Raw genomic sequence first — 13,473 nt, forward strand, 5'->3', positions numbered from 1 at the left:
CCAAATAAAATTACATACTCATCAAATAAACTAAAAAAAAAACACACTAAAGTAAAATTACATAAACTCATCAAATAAACTAAAAAAAAAAAACACACTAAAATAAAATTACATAAATTCATCAAATACATTTTATTCTTCAACCACAAGCTTATTTTAATTGTCTTCACCTTCTTGCAATCCCCATTGATGCTCAATCAAGTCATTCTGGCGGGTTACGTGCTAATATGGCTCTTGCACATCCGTGTACCGTTGAGCGATCAATTCATTGTAACGTCCATCCTGTTCCAACGACTCGTGTTGCACGAGATCTTCGGTCAAAAAAAGCATGCCAAATCCATGTATCAAATGAAGCCACCGCTTCCAAAATGATACTTTTGCCTCATTTTCTATCGCCATAAGCTTCTTGCCACGCAATTGGACAGATTTTTCAAGTCCAGTGCATGCAGTCGATGCTTCCAATCATGCCAGGGAAGCCTCGCATCTCACCCTTCCTCACAAGCCTTCGCATGTCCCTTGGCGTGGGTGTCCGGAGGTACTCATTGGTGTACAGGGCTTTAATTGCAGAGTAAAACCGCATCAGGGACTGTAGAACAGTTGTTTTTCCCATCCTCGTGATCTCATCCACTTGATCTCAAGATTTGAAAACGATGAAGATGGATGTAGGGATGTATGGTTTATATGGACAAAAAAAATTAAGGATGAGCTTTTTGGTATTTTTTTTCACACAAAAAGTATATGAAAGCTTTGGTAGAAAGTGTAGAAAATATTGAAATGTGGTGTAAGGTGGAAGATGAGGGTTAGGTATTTATAGATTTTTTTTTTTTTTTTTTTTTACAAATTTTTTGTATTTTTTCATAATTTTTAATATAATTAATTAATCTGGACTGTTGGATTTGAAAAATATTCAAATCCAAGAGCCAAGGCGCTGCCACGTGGCCAACGGTCATAATTCTGACCGTTGGGCCTTTTTTTATTTTTTTATTTTTATTTTTGGTGAAAAAAACGTAGACCGTTGATCTGTGATCGGACGATCCATTTTAAAAGTCAAATTTAAATTTTTTTTACCATTGGAAATCCAACGGTCTACAAAAACTGGCCGTTAGAAATCCAACGGCATTGAAAGGGCCACGTCGCCTCCTTCCGGGTGAAGCACAAGTGGGCTAACAGCGGGCCCCGCCGCCTGCACCCTTGTCCCCTACTCGCGCCCACTCGCGAGTGAGCTGCACGCGCCAGGAAAATAGCCCGGCTCCTTAATCAGTCAATTTTGGGCTGGCCCAGAGACCAGCTTGGGTTGGGTGCCAGGCAAGTTGCTGGGCTGGACTGAATTGACAAGGTGCCAGCCTGGTTTTTTGACTGGGTGTTGGGCTATTCCACCTCCGGTGGAACTGCTCTAAAAAAAATGAAAGGAGGACTGTACGTACTATTTATGGTAAAAATTTAGTTCCTATAAACATCAATATATCGTTTTCACGATGTGTTAAGGAGCAAAAGTAAAATAAAATGAGCGACACACAGTGGTGAAGCCAGGAATTGGCGAGGGGAGGGGCAGATTTAAAAGGGTGCAATGTTAACAAATTATGGAGACAAACAAATCATTTACATAGTAGAAAATATTAATGACGTTCATAATTTATCAATATTAATTACGAAATGTGACACTAGGATGAATTTAGTGAAAACAAATTCAAATCCTTGTACTCTATGACGAATTTAATAATTGAGCACATACATGTGGTTTGGTCGACTGTACATATATAATTGGTGCATAGGTACATCGAATGTATAAAATTGTAACCATAGTGTTAATGTGCAATTGTTTAAAATTGAGACACATAGTGGGTTGAAAACAAAAAATACCTCATCTAACAAAGCGTAAACTAATATTTAACTAGCTAGCATACATAAAGAAAAGAAGACTGCATGCACTAATTAATAATTAATTAACCTTTCTTATTAACAGAGGAGGAGACGAGAACAACAGAGCCAAACAGAACACCTTGAAAAATCAAAGCCTTGAAACCTTTCATAATTCTCTAACTCTTGTGCTAATTGTCAGTTCCAATTCTAAAATGCTAGCACTTATGCATAAGAGTTAGAGAATCATAAAAAAAAAAAATTTAGAATGAAATCAGTTCCGACTCAAAAGGAAAAATCAAAGCCTTGAAATCAGCTCCTATTCCATATCAAAATTATTAGGAAAGTTATGGCCTTGAAATCTTTAAAAAATCCCATTGGCAAGAAGACTAGAAGGATGTTAATTGTTAATTACAAGTCTTCGATGATCACGTGCTACTAAACGACAAATAAAGCATGGTCTCCTCCTATCAGTTTTTTAGTAGAAACTAAACGCACTGTTCTAGTTAAAAAAAAAAACTAAACGCACCGTTCTACTTAAAAAAAAAAAATCTTTGCCCAGGTCCCAAACGACGTCGTTTGGCTTGGATTTGAAAAATTGGAAACAGAAACACAACAGCACTGGGCTCTGTTGCAGAGCACCAAAAACCAGAGAACCAGACGAAATTGCTCACTTTCAACGGGACCAGAGTGGCGGAACCACCGCTCCTGGCTGCTGGGATTTTGGGAGTAGCTGAGGGACCTCTTTGTCTCTGATTGGTTATCTGCTGCTGCGGTGCGCAGCAGAATAGATCACCCAACCCAAACAGAGGATGAACCAGTGGGTTTTTCAACGAGGGGAGTGGCGAACTCAGCTCTCTAATGGTGTTTCCTGGTGAGGGGAGTGGCGGCCGCCACTCCTTACCCTTAAATGGCTTGGCCACTGGCGACACAGAAGAAAACAAGAATGTAGGAGTTTGATCTGCAAGGTATTACGTGCACCTACTTTCTCTTTTGTATTCATTTTATTGTGTCTTTTTAGATAAGATTGTTTCTGATCATATTTGTTAGATCTTACAACGTCCAGGAAAGTGGATCCTCTACGCCTTATATGTACATGCTCACCTCTATATAGCACGAGACCTTTTGGGAGCTCACTGGCTTCGGGTTCCGTAGGAACTCTAAAATTAAGCGAGAAAGGGGCCAGAGCATTCCCAGGATGGGTGACCCACTGGGAAGTTCTGCTCGCGTGAGTGCCTAGAAACAAAATCGTGAGGGCGTGGTTGGGGCCCAAAGCAGACAATATCGTGCTACGACAGAGTCAAGCTCGGGATGTGGTGGAGCTCGGGTCGGGATGTGACAAGTTTGCTTTATTTGTGTTCTCTAGCATGATTACGATAAGGACTAGAGCCAGCCCATAATAAAACGTGTAGATTTCACACATTGAGAGATTTTTCTGTGTGTTTGAAACATGAACACATATGTTTTTTGTCCTCCAAAAGTTGGAATTTTGGCAATGCCACTTTCTCGATCACTTCATCAGAAGTAACGTTGTTATGTTATAATACGAAAATTGAGAATGTAATTCGTTTTGAGATTTCGTTCTCACATGTAGATTTGACTAACTTCCTCTTCAACTTATGACTAACAAATTTTTTGCGTCATAATGTTATAATTTCATTTATGAACTCGTTGTTTGCTTATATTAAATCATGTGATATGATATGACCATACATACCATACCATTGATATGATATGCCCTTTATAGTTGATACAACCAACACTTCACCTATTCGTGCTATATAAACTCAAGCTTACCATACGTCCAATGATTTAAAGGAAGTGCTTTACTATGGAATCAGGCACGGTAAGCATGCCACAAATTAATACTAATGTGCACGTACTTATGAACCTACATATGGACACAATTGGACACAAACACGATTGTGCACATTTTGAGCCTAATTCGACATTTTGTACCACTAAGGATACCAACTTGCTTTTCTCGTCCCACAAAAATTAGAAAAACAAAACACTTTCGAGTAAGGTTATTGATTAGATGAGGGTTATATTTTGCATATCTAAAGAAAAAGAAGGAAAAAACTTCGAACAAAATGACGTTATTTCTAAATAATAAAAAAACATACATAGAAGCCCCAGTGTATAATTTTCAAGACTAAATGTTTAGACTTGTTTGGATGTGCTTTTAAAATATATGCTTTTAAAATGATTGAAAGTGTTTTTAGAGAAAATATTTTTGGGTTTCAAAAACACTTTAAGTGATTTCTGTAAGAAGCACTAGTTATGTGTTTCTTCCAGGAAACACTTTAAGTGTTTTTCCAGGATTTATTTGTATCTTTACTTATAAATGGTTCTAAAAATATTTTCACTAAAAGCGTTTTCAATCATTTCAGAAGCACATCCAAACAAATTATATGCCTTATAGAGATTTAGTTAAACTTTTTTCGTATAATTTTGGTGCCACACTATTAGAATTAATCATTTATTGTACCAAAATTAGCTAACCTTCCACTGCCCCATATTTCTAATATCTCACGCCAAAAAGAAATGCACAACTTATTGAGACAAATTCCTATATATAATATAGTTTTTTTGGATGAATCTAGGGTGTCCCGCGCATGTAGGTGAGGATTAATCCCTCGATCCGGGTCGGACCCCATTTGGGACGCAAGCTCTCCCAATGATGGCTGCTCCATTCACAAGGTTCGAACTCGAGACCTTGCTTAAGGGGAACAAACTCCTTACCACTTGAACCACCGAGCATTGGTTATATAGTCTAGTTTTTTGATTACCCTCTCCCCCTTTAGAGATAATTGTGAAAAAAAACGTAGTTAGATACAATTTTATTTTCACAATAATCCCTACAATTTCACAATGATTATTTACAATTTTAATTTTTTTTTTCAAAAACTGTTTAAAATATTTTCAAATCCCACGAATTCTAACTAATATATAATGTGTACGAAATCAAACGTAATAAAAAATAATGTAACAATATCAACAATATGTATCATATCAAATATACCAAAACTACAAATAAACATACCTATTCACAATTTTTACAAATTCAAATGTACCCAACAATAATATACACATATATGTTGTACTTGTACCTAATAGTTGTTTCTCATCAATTATAAGTTTAAAAAATAAAAAACAGCAAAGAAAAACAGTTTGACAAATTTTTTTTTTTGAAAAAACTAGACAGTACATTTTATTTTGGATCACCAACCATTTGGGAAAAAATCTAGAAAACAAACAATTTGGAAAAAGAGAATATTTAATGTTTGTAGGACATAAACAAATTAGTTTGATTAAAAAAATATAATAGAGCTAATAACTAATATCTCCACTACTAGCAAAAGGGAAATATCTCTCCACTAAATAAAGCATAAACACATCAAAAAACAAAAATGATAAATTCGAAAAAATATATAATAATGAAATGTACTTTAAATTTATAAATACTGAGATAGTTATTAGTTAAGGAACCGGATCCCCTCCAGATCCATATATACTGAGTCTGCTGAGCAGGTGGTCCGGACTGTTGAAATTTGATCTAACGGTTACAATTATTATAATTTTTAGAGGGCTCACTGTTTGTAGCCGTTAGATCAAACTTCAATGGTTCGGACTGCTTGCTCAACATGCTCAGTTTTATTAGATCCGGAAGGGATCCGGTTCCATTAGTTAAATCACTTTAATGAAATCTTAAAAAGACACAACTCTTTAATTTAAAAAAAATGAAAAAAAACTGTAAGTGATTCTTATTTTCTCTGAAAAAAATTCTTAAAAAAGAAAAAAAGAAAAAACGTGTATGCACATTAATTACACCGCAGTAACAGAAAGGATTCCAGATTAACCGCAGAAAAAAATTTGACCAGATTCACTGTACCTTTCAGCCTCTGTTTACCTATATATAGAAGATATTACATTCCCCCAAACCCAAAGCACAAACCAACTCCTCCTGTCCTTTTGATTTACCTCCCTCCAACCCAACCCTAAGCTCCCTTAGCAATCACCTAAAATGGCTGACACCAAATCCCAGGGATTAGTCTTCCCCCCCGCCAACAGCAAGAAAAGAGCCGAGCACGACGACATGGACAACAACGACTACGTTGCCGCCAAAAAGTCTATGTTGCTGTCCTCGGCTGCAGCTGCGGCCTGGGAAGACCCAGCCGCGGCATTAGCCAGTGCTCGCCACGAGTTTGGTGAGCACGGTGGTGTCAACATGTCGATTGAGGCTTCCGCCACGTTCACCGTGATGGAGCCCGAGACTCTTCGCAAAATGTTCTCCGGCGAGCTTGGTGCAGACCGCGATTTCTTCATCTACAGCCGCCACTTTAACCCTACCGTGCTCAATCTCAGCCGACAGATGGCGGCCCTCGAGGGTACAGAGGCCGCCTACTGCACGTCCTCTGGGATGTCCGCCATATCCTCCGTCCTGCTCCAGCTCGTCAGCAGCGGGGAACACATCGTCGCCGCCAGAACAGTCTACGGCGGGACCCACGCCCTCATGTCCCACTTCTTCCCCAGGGCCTGCAACATAACGACAACGTTTGTGGACATCAGCGACCTGGACATGGTGAGGAATGCGATCGAGGTCGGGAAGACCAAGGTCCTATATTTCGAAGGCATGTCGAACCCGACTCTAACCGTCGCCAACATACCGGAGCTCAGCCGCATCGGCCACGAGAAGGGGGTCACGGTTGTGGTGGACAACACGTTTTCTCCCATGGTTCTCTCTCCGGTGAAGCTTGGTGCTGACGTGGTTGTTCACAGCATTTCCAAGTTTATTAGCGGCGGTGCTGATATCATTGCAGGTAAAAATAGTAAATATTTTCCTTACGTTTTGTGCCATTTTCTTTACCCTCTACGGTTGCAAAAATTATTGATAATGACAGTCATATCAACACCAAGCATTTTTAGTCCAAATAAATATATGTTTTATAATATAAGTGGATTGATAGTAATATGTGCCCGTACAGCATTACAATACATTATAAATGTGATTTAAAAAATTTAGTCCAAGTACTTTAATAAAATATGAAATCTAATAACGCTCACGATGATGCCGAACGCGTCACCTATAATTACATTAAAAGATCATATCTCTAAATTTTACGTAAACGTGTGTTCAGTGGTTTTATTTTATAAACTACTTTTCGCAAGGGTGGGGAGGGATAGGTTTGGTTACATGTGAGGGCGTTACTTTTTTGACTCATCTTGCTATACTGAGATAGCAAGACAGGTGTTTCTGTTCGTTTTTGTTGGGTTGTGTATTTTTAGGTAACATACGTTTATGTTTGTTTGTGTTTTTCTTAGACTGTTTGTTTGGTGTCAGTTTCAATCTGCAACCTAAAAATAAAAATAAAAATAAAAAAAGGAGTCGAGTTAAGAAATTAGGAATTGTATTCTTCTTACTAGAAGAATCTTTTATTTGATCCTTGATTTGATTTTTCATTCCTTATTTTCTAAGGAAAATTAATGAAAATGATTTGAAAACTTTGAGTTATATTCATAAAGATAAAATAAAGGGTAAAGTGAATAGTACCATGATTGACTTTTTAGTGTAAAAATATGATTTTTCGTTAAAATAAATAGTATCGAGAGCTTTTCGTTAAAATTCTCTATTTTCTATGGTCATTGTAAGATTCTATGTGATGTGATACATAAATTAAAAGAAAAAGGTATGAAAAAAACATCAATTTGAATAAGGATAATGTTAAGAGGATCAAATTTTAAATTAAATTTTGTAAACCAAATAATATGATTGTTGACGATTGGATCATTATTTAAATTTTGATTAATGTGCTTATTTCTTATTGATGACACATCATTGATTTACGAATTTAGTTTAGAAATTTAGTCTCCTTAGCATTATTCTTTGAATAAAGGAGATCAATCATTTATTTACTAATGTGGTTGTCACTTTTCGTTCAATGCATTAGGTCACTTCATAAAAGAAAGAATCTTAGATCGAACCCATCCCACCACTTCTCGCTAGTGTGTTTTGTATTTTTTAACCCATTTTAAGTTTTTTTTTGTGATTGGCAACAAAAATGCTGAACTGTTTTTATATGTGGCATCAAAATTTCTAGGTGTTGTGTGTGGACCTGCAAGCCTGGTGAACTCCATGATGGACCTACACCAAGGCTCCCTGATGATCCTGGGCCCAACAATGAATCCCAAGGTGGCATTTGAGCTCGCTGAGAGGATTCCCCACTTAGGGTTGAGAATGAAGGAACACTGCCACAGGGCAATGGTTTATGCCGGAAGGATGAAGAAGATGGGCTTAAAAGTAATTTATCCGGGGCTCGATGACCACCCCCAGCACGAGCTTCTCAAGTCAATGGGAAACAAAGATTACGGATACGGAGGGCTTCTGTGTTTGGACATGGGGACTGAGGAAAGAGCCAATAGGCTCATGAATCTCTTGCAGAACTGCACACAGTTTGGGTTCATGGCTGTGAGCCTAGGGTACTATGAAACCCTAATGTCTTGCTCTGGAAGCAGCACAAGCAGTGAGATGAATGATGAGGAGAAGGCTCTGGCTGGAATCTCACCGGGGCTGGTGAGGATGTCGATCGGATACATTGGGACGTTAGAGCAAAGGTGGAGCCAGTTTGAGAAGGCAATTTCTAGAATGCAGGATTCTGGTTTGTTGAATAACAAGTGAATGTAAAAATGTGTTTGGTGGTGTCCATGAATACGTGTCTAAGAGCATATAGCTGTGTTGGTTGTTGCTCTTTGGAAAAGTAGATATCTCATCTGGCCAGTTTCGGACAATGAATCCTAACTATCCTTTCTATACTTCTAATATTGTTTGTATATCATTGCGTGAATGCTTTTATTAATTTTTGGCATAGGGAATGCGTTTAGATTATACTTGGGTTAAAATTTATTTTGAACTAAATTATTTGTCCTTGATTATTTTCTGGGTTGTATAGCATTTTGTCAAACGGGGTTTTAATTGATTGTGTTTTAATTTGTTGTCAATTGATGTTCTAAGTTTTTGGCAAGGGCATGAGGACGAGACTATGTTCTAGTGTTGAGTCTAGTAAGTTGAGTTTGCGTCAATCTCTTATATTTGTTTGACTAATAGTAGATTGTTTTTTGACTGAAAATGTGTATAAACACATTTTTTCAAGTGGTGAAGTTTTACATCGTTAAACCATTATGCACTCCAAGTTGATTTGCTGCTTCCGCGCACTTACTGTAGTAAATTAGGATTGATCTGTTCTCGTGATTTAGTAGGCACGAGTGTAATGTTATTTCGATCACGCAATCTAGTTTAGTTAAGCAAATTTGTGTACCATCCCACTTGGGATGGGTTCGGTTCCATTCGGTTTGGTTTTTTGTCAAAACCGGAAATCGAACTGAAATTACTGTTCAGTTCGGTTCGATTTTCTGTCGGTTTAGGTTCTGCTTGGTTTGTATTCGGTTCGGTTTTTTTTTCTTTTTTTTTTGTCAATAAAAAATAATACTCAAAACAGATAATTAAATAAAAAAAAATATTAATGGTGAAGACCATTATTGTTGATCGTATGTCTGTTATTGTTTAGTGCATCTCCTCCATACTTATTGGAAAAATTGTTAGCATGGTCGTTGACTAGAGAATGGGCTTGGTAGCTTGAGGTGTGATCAGGGCCGGTCCAGAGATTTTTGAGGCCTGGGGCGACGTCAAAAAAAGTGCCCAAACTTCATATAAGAAAATTATTTATTTTCACACGTAAGACATTGATAAAATTATACTTAGAAAAGCACTTCAAACTCAATAATTTAGATACACAAAAAGACTAATTTATTTTGTATTGAGAGAAGAAAACCAAACAACTCTGGGCTTATAAGTAGATAGATGATAAGTTTTGTTTTCCATTTGAACTTTGAAAGTGTTTTTGTATAAATCATGAGGTGTTTTTTCTTATTTACTAACCTTGTCAATATGGGACTAAAAAAATAATGATGTTTTCGAGTCTTTAATTGATATGTATTAGTAATGAATGAGCATTAAATTAAATATTTTGATAACACGTCATATAATTTACAAATTTGCGCTACAAATTTGGTCTACGTATTACTCATTGTTGAAGATTAGACTTGAATTGAAACGAATATTTAAAAATAACAAGCTACATAGCTACTAGCTAGTAACTAAAAATAAATTAACAACCAAACAAAAATTTGTTAAAATTGAAAAAAATAAACATGCCCATAGCGTTTCGAACTTAGGACCTCTTGTTAATTTTAAATTACAAAAACCATTGCTTCTAATTAAACTTCTTGATCCTTTAACCAAATTTTATAAATTTATACTTTTCTGAAAAGAAATTTGTAAAAATTAGAAAGTAAATAAGCACATGTGGTGTTTTGAACTCAAGACCTCTCATTATTTTCAAATGACCAAACCACATCTTCTACTTAAATTTCTATGTCATTGAACCAAATTTTATAAATTTATACTCTTATGAAAACATATATAAATATACCACCCTAATAATTTTGGTGCCCCTAATATTTTTGGGCCCCGGACGGTTGCCCTGCTTGCACTGGGCCTGGGCCGGCCCTGGGTGTGATGCCATGCCACTTCATTGGCGGTTTGATTCAAGCCAAGTCTGCCAAATGAGTCGGAGGTGATGTAGCTGCTGGACATTCCAAACTTGTTGGTCTTGCTTCTGAGTCTGCAACTAACATAAGAAATGTGGCATCCTTCTGTCATGAAGATCATATACTCAGAAAAGCAAGAATATCTCTGGAAAACCCCAGAAAAAGTGCAGGAGAGAAAGTATCAAGTACATCATAATTCATTAGCGGGGGATCAACCTAAACTTAACTTATTTATAGAAACTAATTAGTCGACAATTTACTGTCTAGGTTTCTAATTAGGGAGTGATCCATTGCCCAGTTGTTCTAGCTCTCCCAGTGGAATGGTAGTACACTCAAACATGACAAACAGATACTAGTTTGCTAGCATGACTAAAATCCAGTTGCCCAATTCTAGCTCTCCCATTGCCAAGTTGTTCTAGCTCGCCAGTTGTTTTTTAGCCTACTGTTTTTTAATTTTCTAGCAAGATTAAAGTCCAGAAAATAGAAAAACAATCACATTGAATTTTAAAGGCAGATATGGAGTCACAAAGTCCTATCCTTCTAGCAATAATTCGAAAAGTGAGTAGTAACGGCAAAAAGAAACCCAGAAACAATCACACTGAAAATGAGCACACTGTGAAATTCACTAGTCAATAAAATACCAGATCTGGAAGAATCCGTAAGCAGAAGCCCAGAGTAAGCAGAAACCCAGATACATGTGCTTTCATAGATCTCAGTCACTTCATAACACTAATAAATCCAAGAGTAAGTAGTAAATGCAAATTATGAAATGAATCATTCTCTAATCAAAACCAATTTCAATAGATAAATAGAACAGAAAATTAAATGCAGAGAAATGAGAGTATGAGACTAACCTTTTGCAGTCGAGACTTGAAACGGCAAGAAGAAGCTCATGGCGAGATGAAAGACTGACGACAAGGGAGAGGTGTGAGAGATTGAGATGAGAATGATAAGGGTCGCGCCGTTGCAGACTCGCGAGTCGCCTGGGATTCAAAATCGAGAGAGACAGAGAGTTTGAGAGAGAAAGAGAGTGATTGAAGTTGAAGACTGAGAGAGAGAGGAGGCTAACCTTTTGTTGTCGAGTGTCGAGACTCGAAATGGTAAGAAAAAGCTGGTAGCGAGGGCGAGTTGTGAGAGTTTGAGAGTGAGAAGGGTCGTGTCGTCGTGAGTCGCCTGAGAGATTGAGAGAGAAAGAGTGATTGAAGTTGAAGACCGAGTGAGAGAAAGAGGAGGCTCAGGCTGCGCGAGAGGGTTATTGGGTTAGGGTTCATGGAGGGAGTCTGGAGGCAAGGAACCAGAGAGAAGAGGGGAATGAAAAATGAGAGTTTTAACGAAAAGGGCTTGACACTATTCATTTTAATCAAAAGGACATTTTATGCATGAAAAGTCCATAATAGATCAAACTGTTTTCTTTACTTACTCTTATGCCATTTTTATTATTATAGCGGGGTCCACAATGATATTAACGTTTTTGTCTGGAAATACATTATTTTACATGATGCTATTTAACTTATGCTATTTTGCTACTAGCTCCTCATGCTTCCATCATGTTGTCGATGTTATGCAACTCTTCTTCTGTCAAATTGTTCCAGTACTGTTCATCTTTTTCTACCAGCTCTGTATCTCTTTCTCTATCTTCTTTCACCCTGTAGTACATTTCTGTTGTTTCTTCTTTGAACTTTTGAGGTTTCCAATAGGGTTGATGACTGATCCTTATTATGCTGTAAATATACATTTCTTCTTCTTTTGCTACTAATACCATATCATACCTAAAGTCTTCAAACTCATCTAAGGCAAACATTTGGATCCCTCGAAATTTTAGAATACTTTTGTATGAAGGAGTCCACTTGTTTGGAGAGATAGGGGATAGTCTAAAGGACTTTTCATTAATCATGACTATATACCTAGCTTTCTCCTTATGCATATGTACATACCAATCTGGAGGGCTACTAATAAAACTTATGCAAATTTCTTTCCACTTTTCTAGATAATCTTCTACTACTTATATAAGCTTTTTAGGAAATGATTCTAATTAGGAAATATGGTTAATGAATATTTTATCTAGATAGCCAAACTCTAATAGTAAGGCAGGGGTAACTTCTATCACTTTATGTTTTTTCTGATGCTCATAACTAAAATGCCATGGTCTAAAATCTCTCATATTAATCCTGGCCACATTTATGTTAACCTCTGGTTTACAAACACAATTCTCTGTACTATCACAAAGACATGGTGGATACATCTTTGTAATAATATCTATCCCTGGTTTTGGATCAAAGATGGACTGATACAAAGCACATTGTAATTGTAATTGTAACTCCTTCATGGACTGTGATACTCTGCTTAGGAACTCATTTTACATATCTGGTGGCATTATTCTCAAATTTTCTTTTGAAATTTCTTCTAATAAAATATCATCTAATATTAAGTCTGAAGATATATTACTAAGAAAACTTTCATGTTTTTCTTGTTTTTCTTTGTCATTTAGAATCTGATGCTACTCATTATTTTGATGTTGCTCCATTTCAATATCTTCTTCTAGGAGCTCAATCTTAATTTCTTTTATGGGCTCATTAGCCTCTTATTCTATGGGTTCAATAACCTCTTTTCCTTTATTCTTATGCTGATCAATTTCTAAACATATCTTCAATTCTCTTTTCAAGGTGTCACTTGCCTTTTGCTGCATTCTAAGAGATTGGAGTTCTTGGTTCATTTTGGTAAACTTACCAAGTAATGACTCATGGTCCCTAAAGATTACTTGAATGTTGTGCTCAAGAGAATTAATATGCTGCTGAATTAAAATTAAAGCTATCAAACTCTTGTTGCAAGGCTCTAATTAATTTTTCATGGCCTAACCTCATGCTTGGCTGCTTGATTTGGATATTCCAAAAATTATCTAAAAGAACCTGCTGCCTATCAGAAAGCCCTGGTACCTTTGACCTATATCTCAGAGTTGTATTTCTGATTCCTTTAACAATATTGCAATTAAAGTTGAAAGTAGGTACTGGT

At 36.7% G+C, this 13,473-nt stretch overlaps 1 protein-coding gene across 1 annotated transcript; it reads left to right on the plus strand.

Annotated features, from left to right (window-relative positions):
- The first annotated feature begins 5,789 nt into the window (after nt 1-5,789).
- Nucleotides 5,790-8,670, plus strand: LOC126625134 (methionine gamma-lyase-like). The gene is made up of 2 exons (XM_050294214.1): nt 5,790-6,680; nt 7,959-8,670. The coding sequence occupies exons 1-2, from the start codon at nt 5,885-5,887 to the stop codon at nt 8,534-8,536; spliced, it is 1,374 nt and encodes a 457-aa protein (XP_050150171.1). The 5' UTR covers nt 5,790-5,884; the 3' UTR covers nt 8,537-8,670.
- The last annotated feature ends 4,803 nt before the right edge of the window (nt 8,671-13,473 follow it).

This window comes from Malus sylvestris, chromosome 6 (assembly GCF_916048215.2).
Source record: "Malus sylvestris chromosome 6, drMalSylv7.2, whole genome shotgun sequence".
Lineage (NCBI taxonomy): Eukaryota > Viridiplantae > Streptophyta > Magnoliopsida > Rosales > Rosaceae > Malus > Malus sylvestris.